The sequence below is a fragment of the Electrona antarctica genome (assembly GCF_951216825.1).
Source record: "Electrona antarctica genome assembly, chromosome: 9".
Taxonomy (NCBI): Eukaryota; Metazoa; Chordata; class Actinopteri; order Myctophiformes; family Myctophidae; genus Electrona; species Electrona antarctica.
In genome coordinates, this window is record NC_136790.1 from 39,243,304 (window position 1) to 39,260,426 (window position 17,123).

Consider the following 17,123-nt stretch of genomic DNA (forward strand, 5'->3'; position numbering starts at 1 on the left):
CGTCCGACTAGATTCAAACCACACTGATTTAAATATGGTTGCTGAGCAGAATCAGTATGTAGCTGAATGGCAGGAAGACGAGTGCCCACTGCCTAGGCTACAGCACGCGAATAATAATGATTATAATCTATTTATAATTACTTTACATTTCTTCAATGGTGAATTCTCAAACATGACATTCACACAGCTCATTGTTATCATTTTGTATTTATTTTGTAAACGTTAGGAAAATACAGTTTGATACTATTATCCTCTACCAACATCTGTTCCAACCATTTCAATTGGGAAAAAATATAGTTTTATTGTGACAGTGGGAAAAGCAAGTTTATGAACAATGATAGACAAGAGCAGATGAAACCCAAATCTTTCACAATGTGTAAGAACAACCACTGTAGGTACAGTATGCATATACGCTCTCAACATATAGGAACATTCACAATAAGCATACGCTCTCTTTAACACTAAAAATAGACTTAGGGCACTATGCTCATACATGAGTGAATCAGGAAAGTGAGAAAGAGAAAGTTGGCAACATTTTAGAGCGTGTTTAAAGTAAGCTTCCAGAATAATCCATGAGAGGACAGTAACTATACAAAAAAAACATAAGAATGCATGAGATAATGGAACAAATAAGGATATGTACATTTGTGCATTTTGCTTTTTTAAAGTATTAGACCTTGATAAGACTAAAGGCATGCCCCCATGTGTTTCTACTTCAGTAATTCTCAACTGGACCTATTAATGGAGCCAATTAATTAATTTAGAGTACTGCATTGGCTGATTTATTGGCACCGCAGCAATATTCTGTCTATTATTGAGCCACTTACATGTAATGAAAACTGTTACTCTTGCCTAACATTTTTAGACATCTAGGCCAAAATAGTCCATGGATTGCCTTGAGGTAAACAATATTAAAAACTCAAATTTCTCTAATATAAATAATAACAGTGGAATACCTTTCCCTTTCAACGAGCCACTGCTCATACTGTAAGTAGTCAGCCAAAATGTTATGCATTGAAGAAAGCTTAGGCCTATTCCTTATTATAAAAGCTTTACTGCAACAGTTAGTCAATATTAATGCAGTATACAAGTAAATAGAAGAACACAGGAAAAAACAATAGGCCTAGGCCTATATGTAAACAGAAAGTGACTTTTGACAATTTAGTAACTGATTATTTTCCATGCACAGTAATCTGTATTCATTATATTTATTTATAGTGAAAAGTACAATACAGACTAAATAAGAGACCGGGCCATTTCAGTAAAGTAGACTTAAAAAGGTTATCTTTGAAAAACAAAGAAGAGACCCGCACACTGTCAGAAAACTTGCCAAAAATGTTGCTCTTTATTCAACGTTTCGGTCTATTCAACCTTCATCAGGACAGACAATGACCTTGTCTGTCCTGATGTCTGTCTGGCCCTACGCACCTGTCACTAGCCTTCTGAGGTGTGCATCGGCCTTTTGCTAAAAAGTAAAGTAGACTCATCATGTAGCAGCATTGCCAATTCAATAAATAGTGAGTTACAAAGATCATAGCATTGCAATTGTAACCACTAAAGCACGCTGTATTTTTAGGTAACCAAGTTGGGTAACTAACTTCTTGTATTTGACAGGCCATGCCAGTTTGCGAGATGAGAGAGATGAACACCATGACAGACTAAGAATATAGCATTCTATGAAATGAACAGTGCTCTCAGTAATCCACAGTAGTTTGGTCCCTTGGGTGTGCACATCATGGACTTCCACTACGCTTAACTTCTGTATGGCTGAACATCAATGTCTCTCTTTTTGCATTCACATGTTTATTCCTTTCTTCAAATGTATTGAAGGAGAAAACTTGACCATATTGGTCAAACTTTTGAAGAGAGAAAAAAAACCTGCATGAAAGCAAAATAAGCAAATTCCTGTTTTACCCCAGGTCTATGTATAAATGGAATCCTGAAAGACAAGTCAAGTCAGATTCCTGTCAGTTGGCACTGGCAGAAAGTTCAACCTCATCAGTGCTATCCCACGCCATAAGGGACCATTCTAGAGTGTGAGAGCATTATGCTGGTATGGTTAGTCCTTGTTCTCACAGATCTGGGGGAATTCCTTGTAGATCTCCTGCACTATTAGCTTATCCATCTGTTTCACTGTGGCGCTTCCACTGTCCTCTCCTGGATCCTCTTCTTCCCTTAAAATCCTCTGCAGCGCTGACTGCAGGTCGGAGAGGCGATGCTGGTGCTCTAGGTAGTCTGTTGAGCGCATGATGGAGTGCATGAGGGAGAGATATTCCATCCTCAACTGCACATAAGAGAGAACATGGGAAAATGAGACCATTTGCTGAACGGCATTAAAGAAGATTTCTAGTAAATGAGGCTTTATCAGTCAAAAGATCGGAACAGGAACAAGTTGTCCCTATGTCTGCATTTTACCTTGTCTCCGGGTGAGAGGTCAGATATCTGTCGAACAGCAATGTCGATCATCACCATCATATCGTTGCGGTAGAAGATGTCTGAGGAGTCTTTGCTAGCAAAAACATCCTGCAGGAATTTAAGTACTGAGTGTGGGGCAGGTGGGGTATGTTTGAATACACATACGGGGTCATCTAGAGAGGGGACACATAAAGAGTGAGTTATAATAAAAACAAAATAAATAGGAAGAAATTATTATAATAACAGAAAGTGAGATTACATTTTGGATTATTATTAATAATAATGTATTTACTTTCATATTCATGTTGTTGTAATGTTAGTGAGGTGAATCTCCAACAATGAAAGAAAATCGAAATAATATGTAATATATATATATATCTGTGTAAAAAATATCAAATTGACTAAATTGATAGACCGCTTAACCACTTAAAGGAGCATATTTATAGATATATTTGATATAACAAAACCATCTTACCGCCACTGTTTAGAAGCAGCAGGACTTTCTCTGTCAGGACCTTCATATTCTTCTTAATAAGTTCCTGCATAATCACATTGGTGCTGGGCACTGAAAAGACAACATGCACACGCACACACATTTACAGTATATTACAATAATTATTAATAGTTTTGTTGGTAAAGTGTTGCAAGAAAACTGAACAGACTTAAAGATGGAGTGCCACAATTTTTGTATTTTTCCAGTTTTTCTTGTGTTTATGAGGTGCCAGTACTTCATTAGACACCCTGGAGTCGTTTTTATGTGCAATGGTGTATTAACTTTGTATTTAGGGTTTCTTCCTGGAGGCTGAACCCTTGACAGTCAAACGGGCCAATTATATAAACACTGATAGTGTGACGTATAACTATTGCACACGCACCTCCCCCTCATTATATATTTTTTTAAATAGGACAACCTCTGTGGGCGGAGCTGCCTGTCACATACACACGTGTGAACTGAACGGCACAGTTTGCTGCTCTGTGCCTAACTGTGTGACAGATTTTCAAACAGTCATTTCACACATTACCATACCACACATTAGATTGTTTTTCGTTAGATTGGAAGCAAGTAAATGTTCATGTCCTCAGGATTAATCAAGGAAACCACAAACCAGCCTCTGCTGTCCAGTTGCTCTGCTGTTCTCAAGGAGTTCAGGTTGTTTCTTTTATAATCACAGTGGTCGGGCTTTGATTCAGAGTGTAGTGTCACAGTGTGCATTCTTGTTTGGCTGTTGTCAATATGTAGGTCCTAATACTTATACAAGGCTGTAAAGTCAAGAATTAGAAGTTGTGTCGCGCTGGAAGTCATGTTGCCATGTCTGGCTATTACAAGCTACTTGGGCTTGTTTTCATATAAGTAACTTATATGACTGTGGAATGCACTTCCCGTTGCAGTCAGAACTGCAGCATCACTCCCAATCTTCCGCCGTAGTCTGAAAACCCACCTTTTCAGACTCCATCATGGCCCATAGCACTTACCCTACCCCCTTAGATAGCATTTCTGTAGACTTAGATATCATTTGATACAGACTTATAGCATGTTATGTAGACAGCACTATAATTGCATTGTATGTAGTCATAGCACATCGAAGTACATATGTATAGTATAGTATATATGTATAGTTTTATATGTATAGCTTAATTATATAGATATTCCACTGTTACATTCTTAGCTTACGGTACGCATGTTTCATGATAAATGCTTTTTATGTGATGTATTCCCATGCTTTTTTGTTCTTGCTTAATGTAAATCGCTCTGGATTAAGAGCGTCTGCTAAATGCCTAAATTGTAAATTGTAACTTGCAGGGGAGATGTGGTTGACTTGACCAATGGTTCATGTGAAGGACCCTCAGGTTAATATGTTGTTAAAAGGATTGCTGTTGTTGAAACGTTTTCATAAATATTCAAGGCAATTTCTGTGACTTGTTTCTGTGGACCTGGCCACTTGTTTCTTTAAATCTGGCTCAAACTCAATGCAGTCAGAAGGAAGAAATGGGCAGTTTCAATGCCAGGGTGCTTAGCTGGAGGAAATCAATAGCCTGCCCTACAGTATATTGGGAAATTATGCATGCTAAATTATCTATCAAACGAATTGTTTCTGCTGTTAAACTATGATTTAATTGGATGATGAGATGAGATGATTGTGACAATAGGGTCAATATAATTGGAGGAAATAAATAAATTAAAAAAACCCAGAAAAAAACAGGTCTGATATGGTATGGATGCGTGGATTATAGGCCTATGCATGGATAAATGGTGGCAGTATAAGTGCATAATGGTGCTTATCCGACATCTCAGACATATGGGAAGTGTTAACTTCTAACATTCACAAAAACATGAGTTTTTGTTACATTACAGACACCAGTCTTAAAGGAGGAGTCGGAGGGACTGGATTAGGTGGGTGGTGCTAAGGTTAAACTCATGCATACCTAATGAACTGATGTCCGCATAAAACCATAATTTTAACAAATACTGTACACTTTTTTGTTTTTTTAAGTTCTTCCTCCTTATATAATAATAATACCTGATGATCATGTTTAAGGGTGGAAAAGAATCACGGCACTCCATCTTTAAACAAAGTGTCAGCTCACCTGTGTGGTGGAGGTTGAAGGCCAGGAGAAGGTTTAGAAATAGGTCAGGAAGCTGTTCTGTGGGGTCTGATGGAAGCCCCTCTTCCACCACATTCAGAAGGTACTGAACAAACTCTGCATTCAAATGCTCTGAGAACAGAGTCAAGGAGGCACTGTTATCACAAATGTGTGGTGCCCCTGAGCAAGACACTTAATCCCTAACTGCTACCACAATGCCTTATTAATTAATGGCAGCCAGTCACTGCTCCCAATAGTTAGGATGGGACAAATTCCACGTATGTGCAAATGTGCCATATACCCTAAAAACAACAAAAGGGGACACAATTATATTATTAATAATATGTGTCTCTGTCATCAATGTTGGCCGGGTGTGGCTGATGCTGTAGCTGGTTGCACCTCGTGATGGCTGCGCCCGGGGCGCCCCTCTGTCTGGATGAGAGGGGCAGTGATTTAGCCAATCAATGCTGACCCACCAACTGGAGAGTGTAGTGGTTGAGGGTTTATCCATTAGCAATGGAGTATAATCGCATCTTTGATGTATTTACAAACTGAACTCCCTGGGCAACCAGTGACTTCCAGGAAAGTCTTGATGGCAACCGAGGAAGGTCGGTGACGCTGGAGAGACAGCTGACCTCCAGGAAAAGACTAGTGGGGTAACACGGGCCAGCGACCCCTGTTGCAGCACTCGCAAGAGGGCACCAAGCAAGCTATACAGATCGTACAAATGAGCAATAGTCTCCCGAGAGGAGGGGAGGAAGAGAGACTCGCTAGGACAGATTCAACGACAACGACAATAGTGACACAGACTCAGAGAAGGCTCCCTTGACTCAAATACACCAGAATAAGGCCAAGTGTGGGCGGGTGCAAGGACGGATGCATGGACACCACACAGACAAACAGTCTGGTGAGACATAGGAGGACCCTGGGCAGGAGGCAAACCATAGAGACCTCTCAGTGCCTGCAATCCCCTAGAACACACAAGGCAGAGAGAGCCTCCTGTTGTCTATTATCGTAAATGTGTAGAATTACTGGTGTTTTGATTTATATGAGTGATGTATATCTATCTATAACTTTCATTTATGTAGCTGCATTATACAATGTAATAGTTCTTTCACAAGCGTATCACAAATAATGTACATACCATAGTGATGATATGGCACCTGCTCCCCCATCGAGAAGATCATGGTAAGTACCAAGGCTGTGTAACACATCTTCTGGTGTTCTGGGAAAGGGAAAGACATGACAATAAAGTATAGAAGTGTGAATTGCAACGGCATGTGCGTCAACATGCTTTGAGTTTGTAAATGTTTTAGTGCAGGACACTGGTATACGATAAAGGATAAATTAGGCATAACACTCTGGGTTCATATTGAGAGGAGCTGTGCAAAGGGTAAAAAGTAGCAATTGTTACCCTGGTTCTCAGTTTGCAGATCTCTGGCCAGCTCCATGGGCAGAATGGAGTTGATGAGGGTGGAGATGAGGGCAGCATCCAGGCTACATATTGCTCCAAACACCTTGAGCAACAGCAGCCGCAATGATACACGATTCTCCTGCAGAGCCACACAGCAGCAATGACTTAGTTTCTACCAAGTGACCATTTAATGGGAGAATGTACTGGTCCGAGAGGGAGGGGAAATTACTTTTCTGCTTCCACCCAGCCAATGGCTGCTAAGATGGTTCAGATGCTGTAATCAGTAGTGTCTTGCTCAACAACACTTTAAAGTAGGGTCAAAATGATGACCTTCTGGCTCCCAGACTGCCTCTACTGACTCATCATTCATGAAATTACATTTGCGTAATCAAATATTGGTTTGGTGACACTGATGATGTATCATGTAAAGGTTTCAAATATCCATCCTTTGTTCCATGTTATAAAATGAAAGGTAATGGTTTTGACTGCTGGGTAAACATATTGATAACTTGTGATGAGTATTTTCATCCTTTTATGGTCTAAATGAATTGCATATATATAATATCATCCTCATATAATTCCAAATAATAGATGCAGCAATAATGTCCTACCATCTGATAATATGACACTAGAGACAGGACCGGCTCAGAGTGGTTGTCCTTGCACATCCTCTTGCACACCACTGGATCTGCATCAGTCTGGAGACAAACATAGAGCGACAATGATATTCATTAATTCATGGTGATCCTTTGTATTTGACACTATGGCCCCTTTTCCACCAGGGTTGAACTGGCCCAGTTCTTAGTCCATGAGTCAGAGCTCCAAAATTAGAACGTTAATTGTGAATTGAGTGGGAAAAACCATACCTATATTGAAATGTTATAATATCAATATAAATAAATTAATATATGATAACCCCTCTACAGGAGTAGCTTTTTCAAATTTATCACACATTGTTATTTTCATCTACTATACATGAGGTGAGTATGTACAAATTAAATTAATAGTGAAACTTCCCCAGTTGATTGACATGAAGACATTATGATTTATTACAAGTTTTCTAAAATTTACATTTAAATATGCAAATTATGCATTATATATGCAAATAAATATATATGAAAAAGATACTACCGTGTTAGGGTTATTTATTGTATATTAATTTACTAATATTGACCCTATAAACTATTTAATATAGGTATGGTTTTGCTCACTCAATTCATAATTAACATTCCAATTTTGGAGCTCTGGCTCATGGACTAAGAACCGGGCCGGTTCAACCCTGGTGGAAAAGGGGCCTCTCTGGACTTGGAAAATGATAGGTGAAAGTCACAATATGAATGCCTTATTACCAGTATCTTCAACAGTTCCTCTAAGTAACAAGCGATCAGTTGATGATCTTCATGAAGGGCCCAGCTACGCTGTTGGGAATCATCACGGTGGCGTGCCAGGTCCATAAAGATAACCTCCAGACGTTGTTCATCATGACAGACCTGACCCTGTGGCAACGCGAAGCTCAGGTTCTGCAGAGACACTTAGCCATTAGTACACATCGCTGCTATCACTGACAAAGCAGTCAACTCCTGTCTGTTTGAAGAAGCATAGTCCATCTATGAAATCACAAAACCTGTGTCTGTCTATCTTTCTATGCGAATGCGGGTCTGTACCGTTTGACCGGTTGACTTCAAACTTGGTGAGTGTCAGCGATGAACTGAGGGTTGTGCTAATGGTTTCTTAGAACATATCTGTATCTAATTTATCGGTCTGCAGGTCTGTGGAGGAAACACTGAATCTCTGTGCGTTTGGAGGGGAGTAGGCATCAGTTTTTTAATTGGCAAAATCGACCGGTAGGCTTCACAGATACTGTAGGCGTGGTTTGCATCACATTTTTACCTCTGCATCATTGTAAGGCGCGATTCATACTCCTATTTTAGAGCCGAATAAAAGTCGGTTCGGCTCTGTAGAGCCTACAATGTGACGTCATTTGAGGTTCGGGGGGGCGGGTACCGTCCTAAAGTCGGCGCTTCGGTGCTACTGAAAATTTCTGACGAGCCGAAATCATTTCGGCACTACAGCGCCGAAACAGCGGTAAAATAGGAGTATGAATCGGCCCTAAGTGGTGGCGTGCACTGCACATTAGAACTCCAAATATGGACATCCCCACTTCTCCATCTTTAGTTGGTTGCATGATAGTCAAGTGGGTAGCACAATGGGTACTCCTACAACGGTACTCTAGTTAACCGAGTCGAGACCCTTGTTGGTCATGGACACATTTTCATGGGTCCCTTTATTTTTTGTTTACTACATTTTGTTTAATTATTATTATTTCAAAACATTTTCAAAAAATATTCTCATCTATAATATTTGTATCACTAATTTCATGAAGAAATCAAAGAAAATCTAATTAGTTACAAATCTAGTTACGGGAGTGTAGATAAAACATGACTAAATACTGAATATTGAAATCTGGTCAACTAAAATTATTAGTTTTAACCCATAGTCTATACTTTATATTGGACATGTCATTATATATAGATCGGCAAGTTTTGTTAGGCCTACTTGTCATACAACTAAGTTTTTAGGGCTTCATTGGTTATGTTATTCACTGCACATGTTCGTTTCATCTTGAATTTGGGCAATTTTTCACAAGTTAATCTCACCTTGCCAACCAACGAGAGAAGGACTTTCTCCAAGGCAGAGGAAGCTTTAGGTAAGGTGATCTGCAGATGGCCCACAACCACACCAACAGCGACCCGCGACAACTCATAACTCAGGCCTGTGTTCTTCCGTACCAACTCGATCAGTTCGGCCCCAGTTGTCATGGGAACTGGCTCAGAGGTAGTGGGGCTGCCAGGAGGGCTTTCAGCGACAGAAGGAGGGGCAACTGGCCAATCGCTGTCAGGCTTGTCCTCCTTAGTGGGTAGAGTGGGGGCAGTTGGCTGAGGGGGCTGCGGTGCAGGGCTCTTCCTGGCCGGAGCTGCTTGGGGAGAGGAATCAGAGGGCAGCTCATCTGGGGCAGGTGGGTTTGGCTTGACAACGCGGCTTGGCACAGGAGGGGGTGGGGTGCTGGCAACACTCGGGAGGCTTACATCAGTAGAGACCAGTGAGCGGGAGGAGCCAGATTCTATGGAGGCGGTGCTGATTGAGAGGGAGGGGCCGGGGGACGGCGGGAGAGAAGAAGCCCTGGAGGGGACTTCTGGTTCTGCACAGAGGATCAGAAGGAGACATAGAACAGGGCTCCTGTTACAGTCACCTAACTATAAGGAAGTGACCCGACTAAGAATAGAGTACGGGTGTTGAGGCCAGTTCACACCAATGCAACTCCTTGCAACATGCAACTACTTACAACCACTTACAACCATTATCCCCAATGGAAGTTGCAAGGAGTTGCATTGGTGTGGACTGGCCTTGAAACTGTTTTGTTGCAAGGAGTTGCGACTAGTTGCATTGGTGCGGTCTGGCCATTAAACGTATGTCAGTAGCCAGTAATATGAGCAAAATAAATAGTTGTAAACAACTGTGGTATGGTGTATTACAACATAATATGCAGTTGAATGATAACGCCGTGAATGATAAATCAAGGAATAGATATAGAGCATATCAATGAGAACATGGGATAATATTAATGCTGCTCTCCGAGTTCTGACCTAGGCGTCGGCTGCCTCTCTGTTTTTCGGGGGGTGGGGGGGTGATGGGTGCAGCACGTCGGGGCTGAGGAGGCACCTGCATGAGAGGAAAAACAGTGTGAACTGTGAAATGCATTAAACTCTGATTAAATTGTAAATTGGCCCTATACTTATACAAGTACTAGTATAAAAACGAGTAGGTATAAATAAACTAAATAACGACGAGTAACTAAAATAGCTGGTCTGCAAGCTCACAACACATCGCTATGCGTTTTTCCTTTTTTTTAATGTTCAGCTATAATGATATGCCCAAAATATGGACACCAGGCTGAAAGTGGTTAAATTAGCTGCAAAATGCTTCAGTGTGTTGTGCAAGCATTTTACCTGGTAAAAACCCTGTTCTCCTTGCATATTGTCCAGACTTCCTGACAATGGCACACTGCCCTGTCGCCCATAGTCTCGGTTAAGGCCATTGGGTGGTGAAGGGGTTTGACTGAGTGTTATTTCACTGGAAGACGAGGGGAGGCCCTGCTTTTGACCAGAGGTTACTGGGTTTCGTCGTGCCAAAGTCTCCTTTCTGTGATGGATCAACTTTCTGTTAACAAAAGTCATAGGGGAAATAATTATCTATATACAGTATTATCTGACTCCACAGTAACTGTATTTATCGTGTCTTATTTGCACTCACTGTAAGACATCTCGTTGCTCCAAGTTGTATTTGCCTCCATTTTTCATTGCAACATTATGGATGCCTTCGATAGCTCTATCAATGGATTGCAACACCTCATCCTGCTCTGGAGCCTAGAAAAGAAAAGAGCACATACAAAATAGGGTTAAGAGAGTATTTTCTTGTTCCCTGGGGAGCCCGAGGGCAAATTGCTTTTACAGCTTCACCCAGCTGATGGGTGCTAGGATGGCTCTGATGAGATGTTGGGGGTTAAGTGTCTTGCTCAGGGACACTTTGACTTGGGCGAGCTGAGCATCAAACTGGTGACCTTCTGATTCCTAGCGGGCCTCTCTACGCAGTACGCACTCATCTACTGCCGAGTGGGTAGAGAGGGAGTGAAATATTCATTAATGTGGCAGCATGCATAATTATGAGATTGGAACCCAAAGGGAACAAATGTGTGGCCGGAAGGCATATGGGACCGCGGCTGTTAGAACTAGGGCAGTTATCTAACATAATAACGACTTTTAAGCAACGTAACACACATAGCTCAGCATCATAGTCTCCCAAAAAGAACATAGCCTAAATGACAGTAGACAACCTGTGTACATGAACAGCAAAGTACAACGCAATCAAAATATTATGCCGTTGCGAAGTCTATTATGTAATAAATTACAATGCATGTTCTGACAAGTTTACAGTCTGTATTGAAGTTTATCAAACCCTTAAAACTCTAAACAACTAGGCTATAAGTAAATGAGTACAAACCAAAACTATATAGGGTGGAACACAGCACTATCTGTCAAGAGTCAGCTAGATTAAGACAATTAATGTCATAGGTTTCTTTGGTGGGACCTGTTCTGTCCTGTCAGTCCTCTTGGTGAGGTTGCAGTCAGAACTGTCTGCGCGTGACACTGTGACAGGAAAGTACGCACCTCCACACCTTTGTCGCAGTAACAACGTCTGTCTGACTGCAGTGACATAATATTATGTAGTATGTACCTTGCTGGAGTATTTGTCTGTCCCCAAAATGTATCAAAATCACTACAAAGTATTGGTTCTTCTGCACACACACAAACATCACTAAAACAAAAAGCAACATCACTTGCTGGAGAATATTCTTCTGGCCTTCTGATTTACAGCATGCATGCAGACAAGCGGCAGCCCCTTTATCATAACTCTTCCCAGTACGTAGTACCCGACCCGTCCCACACAGTGGCACACACCCTACGACACGACTACACGATCGGACCCTTTGAAATGATCGTTACGGTTTCATTCACTACACACGTTCAAGTTAAAGTCCCTACCTGGATTATTTCGATATAAGAGGATGGTATGTAACCGGTTTCGCCCGAGCTGCAGCGCGACCCCAGCCACCAGTGTTTATTGCTCCTCTCCAGGATTAGGAAGCTCTCTCCAGCAGCGAAGTGAAGCGAGTTGGGCTCCGTTGATCGGAAGGAATACAGAGACCGATACATACTTCCACTTAATCCACCACAGTGTCGCCGAATACCTCTATGAGTACTACTACGAACGCCGGACACCCCCTTCTATGGTGGGTGGTTGTTTGTTGAGGCAGAGAGATGATTCTACAAGTCTCTTCAAGACATGGCCTGATCACAGATCTCTGCCTCCTATTTACAACACAAGCTAACCTGAAATGTTACCCAGTAAACAGCAGGGGGCGCGTGTGATCTCTGGGCACGCCCCCTAGGCTAACGTAATCAATGGCAGATATAATTGTTTAATCTGCGAAGTCACGCTGTATGAACATGTGATTCGTTTTTGTTTCGTTTTTTTTCTTTCTTTTTCGTAAAAGTCACGTGTGAGTGTGGGCATATTTTAGGCTGTACTTGTTAAGGCCACCAATAAATACAAATGTATATTATTTTGTAAATCACTCGATTTCACCTTGCAGTACACTACCGGAAACTGTGCCTGGTGTTACAAAGAATTCTGTCCTTTCACACTAGACTCCATCAACAACAAAATGCTGTGTGCCAGAGTCCTGCAAAGTTTGAACCTCTCCTCTCGAGCATCGCCCGTTTTGTCGAGGTATGGACATGATTTGATACGATGTTTTATGAGACAGGCCTGCCTGGTAGCCTCGCACTCTCCCGCATGTTAGTAGTTTTAATTAAAGCAGAGTATCACGTACGTTATTCATAACAACTACTACTCTGTTTCCCATACTTTTAATGAGGTCGGGAATAAATTGTTAAATATTCTGTTGACTAAAATCTAGCAAGCCAACCTGTCAGAACTTGTGCTCTTGGCTGCCTCTGGCAGAAATAAGCCCACATTCTTTGCTTGTCTACCATATGACAGTTTGTTTTATTAGGGAACATTTTGCCTTTAGACTACCCACTACCCCATATGCCATCTGTTCTCTCATTTGGTTTGATCATTGATGTTGGACAAAATAGTTTGTAAAGACGAATGGATAAGTTTAGGGCTGCAAATATTTTTTCTTTGAATTCGTGGAATAATAGCCTACACACACACGAATATCGAATCGGTGTGAAAATATCAAATTGATAGATTGCTTAATCATTTAAAGGAGCACTTCGCCTATTTTCAGCCTTATCTTCATATGATGGTACCTAGCCCCTTTCGGGACCCTCGGTTACCTTTTCTGAATTTTGGACACGGTACCCTAGGGTCCCTCGTAGCTTATTCCACCCTCCATAGGACGCAGATTTACCCACTCTCTGTTCAAGGAGAGCCGCGGGCGCCGCTTGTGTGTTGGTGAGATGTTTCCAAGATGCATAACACAGAGGAGACAACGGAAACGTGTGCGAAACCGCATGGGAAGTGAGAATTTCAGCGAAGCAAAACTTCAAAAGAAGATTCAAAATACTTAACGGCATCGGCGGTTAATGCGGTTTCGCACACGTTTCCGTTGTCTCCTATAGCTGTGTTATGCATCTTTGAAACATCTCACCAACACTCAAGCGGCGGCGCGGCTCTCCTTGAACAGAGAGTGGGTAAATCTGCGTCCTATGGTGGGTGGAATAAGCTACGAGGGACCCTAGGGTACCGCGTCCAAAATTCAGAAAAGGGGGTCCCAAAAGGGGCTAGATGGTACCATTTCTGTCTACTTGCTGTGCATCTCAGAGGTGGGCTGTGGACAGTTCAGAATTAAGTAAGTAAGGTTTCTGAACAGTCTAATGACAGCGTACTTTCCTGTCATTAGAGTCTAATGACATCATCGGTTTCCTCCAGTGACATTGTTGGTGGTAATTTCATACAAGATTTAACTAGAGTTTAGAGTTTCTGATACCTTGGAATCCCCATCAATGAAGTCATTAGACTCTAATGTCCACCTCTAAGACCCAGAGTGAGTATAGACAGAAATGCCCTTATAGTGTCATACAATGTTGTCATAAAAACCAGCAGAGTTCTATTCAAATAGATAATTGTTTATAATCTTTTAAATCGATTTGTTCCATCGCACCTCTAATCATGTTTATACATTAAATATTGCAACATAGAAATTATTCTATACAAAATAGACGTTTCAAAAAGTATTTAATTTGATTTGATTTTTATTTGGATCTCTTTTAGCCTTTCGGCTAATCTTCCAAGAGTCCAGAAATAAATTACAGAATACATTACATTACATTACAAAATAGTACATTGCATTTCAAAAATACATAAAAAATTACACTGATGCTAAAAGACAACAGTGAGTATTACAGCGTAACAAAAATACCTATACCTCTAATCCTCTTCTCATACAACCGCACACACTCACGCACACACAGGCACAGCATATGCCTGCCCACAGACAGATACAGTACATTCACCTATCTATAGTGTACTATGCAGGGTCGTCCTCTTCCCTGAGCCAGCTGAAAACCTGACCGCATACCAACAAAGACCTTTTAAGCCAAACTAAAAAGCCAACTCTTGTTTCGACAAAACGTTGTGTTTATCGTCATGATTTAATCATGACGATAAACACAACGTTTTGGGCCGATCAAATAATTGGAAAGAAGAAAAAAGGGCAGGGTACAATACTTCTTTCTAATTATTTGATTGGCCCTAAACATTGTGTTTGTTGTCATGATTTGTCACAACAAGAGTTGGCTTTGTCCAAGGCTTAAATGTCTTTAAATAAATACTTTTTGAAACAGGCCTGTCGTCGTCATGAAAGGGGGCGGGACTGCGATGCTCTATACTATAATTACATTAGTTCTCTTTTCTTTAAAGCAACTGACCAGCTTCAGGAATATTTCGTAAGAGCTCACATGACCCTTGCCAGATTATGTCATATCTGTCTTTGTCTGAGCATCATGTGCCTAGTATTGTCTTAAGACAGTAGTGACTGTTCAGCTCTGTTCAGCTCTTTATCTGACCTATTCAATCAACAGACTATCACGTGACTTTTGTGTCACATGTAACATCCACTACAGATTTCTGCCTTGACAATACTGCATACACTAAATTAAATAATACTACAGTATGGTTTCTATATACTCACAAACCAATATTATTACATTTGGTGAATGTAATTAAGCTTGTGTCTACTATTCATTCTGGTTCCAGTCTCATTCTGTTCCGGGGTCACAGACTTGGTCCGAGTGATGATGAGATGTACCAGCGCACCACTGTGTCTATCATGAAGAAGGAGCCAGGCGATGGGGTCATGATCCGTAGCTACAGTGCCAGAGGATTTAACATTGATGGCAACAAAGTGTTTGGGCCCTGTGCTTTACTGCCTCCAGCTATCCTGCAGTGGAATGTAAGGATGCATTTAGTTGAGATGATGCTCCAACCTCTTTATTGATTTTACTTTCTGCAGTGCTGTTCACGAACATGAAGATTTTGCTTTGTGTGTGACTTGGTTTAGCAGCAGGTAACTGGAAGAGTGGACACCACTTGGGCATTATTATTAAGTCATTATTGGCAAAAATGATCACAAGCTTGTAGAATGTCCATTTCTGCTGTGTGACACACTGTTGTAAACGAAAAGTGTAAAAAGTATAAATAGTTTAGTTGAGTTTCTTTCCCTCTGCAGGTTGGCAGTCATATAGACATCACAGAAGAGAGTGTCGCACTTTTTCACATGTTATATCCACGAATAGGTAAAAATAGGAGAATTCAACATTATAAATGTCCCATTTTACGGAAAGCTGGCACCAAACATCTCATTTCTTTCATGCTCTTTTGTCATATTGTCATTACAGAGATTCTTGTGCTAGGAACAGGAGCTCGGGTTGAACGGATTGATCCCAACGTCCTATCCCTTCTGAAGAGTAAAGGCATTGCTGTGGAGGTTCAGGACACGGTAAAATAAACATAATCTGTTTATCAATTCAATTAAAGTTTTGTGCCGAATCTCAAGACACTTTACATATAAAGAAGTGCCCCCCCACCCTAATATAACATCAGGCAGAGAACTATTTGCCTTGACCATTCGGAGGGGGGGACGAGAGAGAGGTAGATACAGAAAGATGTCTTTCTGACTGTAATACCTATTTATTTATAATTCTCTAATTCTATTTTCATTTTCGTTTCAGCCAAATGCATGTGCAACCTTCAATTTTCTGTCCAGTGAACGAAGAGTAGTAGCCGCTGCTCTGATCCCTCCACCTATCAGCACAGCACTGGACCTAACAGAATAGGTCAACGAGAACCTCAATGTTCGTCTGTCAGTGTGCAAGCCTTTTCTGTTGTTTATCAACAAAGTGTTTTTGAGCAAGGCACTTAACTTCCAACGTCTACAGTACAGCTGCTCAGCAGCATGCATAGACTGGTTGTACTGAAGCTCCCAGGTGTGAGTAAGTGAATGATTGTGAAGCATGGCGTTGGCTGCTGAAAAAGAGCATTTGATTTGTGTCCAACAAACTGTGCAAACAAGGCTAAAATAATAGTATTTATGATCTGCCATGCATTAGTGTGGGGCAGTAAAATGTTTGACACCCTTCATGCAGTGGGTGGGTATGTATTATTTGTGGGTAAACTATGCATTTGTACAGAATGACTGCTGTCAATATGTTTATGAGTATTTTGCTATAATAAATGTGTGTTATTGACTAGGTATGCTGTGTGTAATAATTAAAAATTAGATTAAACATTAAATTACTTATTTTGTTATCTGCTGTACTATTTAGATTGGACTCTGTAAGAGTTTTCTTTTAACATCTCCAAATCCAAATATATTAAACTTTGTGTAAACTTGGCAATAATATTAATACATTTTATTTATAAGGTGCCTTTCAGGGCACTCAAGGTCGTCATACAACAAGTTAAAAACAGTTAATACAAAACAGTTAAGATAGATACTTTATTAATCCCGAAGGAAATTTGTTTTGTCCAACAGCTCCAGTGTAAAAACATACATACAGAATAAAAAAGAGCATGTAAAAGTACAATAAATATAATATATATAATAAAAGCAATAGCAAAAAAT

At 40.8% G+C, this 17,123-nt stretch overlaps 2 protein-coding genes across 4 annotated transcripts; one reads left to right on the forward strand and one right to left on the reverse strand.

The window, feature by feature from the left end:
- Positions 1-194: 194 nt before the first annotated feature.
- nckipsd (NCK interacting protein with SH3 domain) lies at positions 195-12,183 on the reverse strand (the record flags this gene model as incomplete). 2 transcript variants are annotated; one of them, XM_079511429.1, is made up of 13 exons in its annotated part: positions 195-2,284; positions 2,416-2,588; positions 2,891-2,980; positions 5,002-5,130; positions 6,143-6,223; positions 6,413-6,551; positions 7,024-7,110; positions 7,762-7,932; positions 9,070-9,611; positions 10,057-10,132; positions 10,420-10,612; positions 10,724-10,836; positions 12,013-12,183. In XM_079511429.1, 13 exons carry the CDS (start codon positions 12,181-12,183, stop codon positions 2,060-2,062), a joined length of 2,190 nt encoding a protein of 729 aa, XP_079367555.1. In that variant the 3' UTR covers positions 195-2,059. The 2 variants fall into 2 exon arrangements, with proteins under 2 accessions (XP_079367555.1, XP_079367554.1); XM_079511428.1 differs by having other exon boundaries at positions 10,420-10,630.
- Positions 12,128-16,751, forward strand: ndufaf3 (NADH:ubiquinone oxidoreductase complex assembly factor). Of its 2 annotated transcripts, none has more exons than XM_079511463.1 (5): positions 12,128-12,260; positions 12,679-12,760; positions 15,257-15,452; positions 15,729-15,998; positions 16,231-16,751. In XM_079511463.1, exons 2-5 carry the CDS (start codon positions 12,696-12,698, stop codon positions 16,333-16,335), a joined length of 636 nt encoding a protein of 211 aa, XP_079367589.1. In that variant the 5' UTR covers positions 12,128-12,260; positions 12,679-12,695; the 3' UTR covers positions 16,336-16,751. The 2 variants fall into 2 exon arrangements, with proteins under 2 accessions (XP_079367589.1, XP_079367590.1); XM_079511464.1 differs by lacking the exon at positions 12,128-12,260 and adding an exon at positions 12,467-12,530.
- The last annotated feature ends 372 nt before the right edge of the window (positions 16,752-17,123 follow it).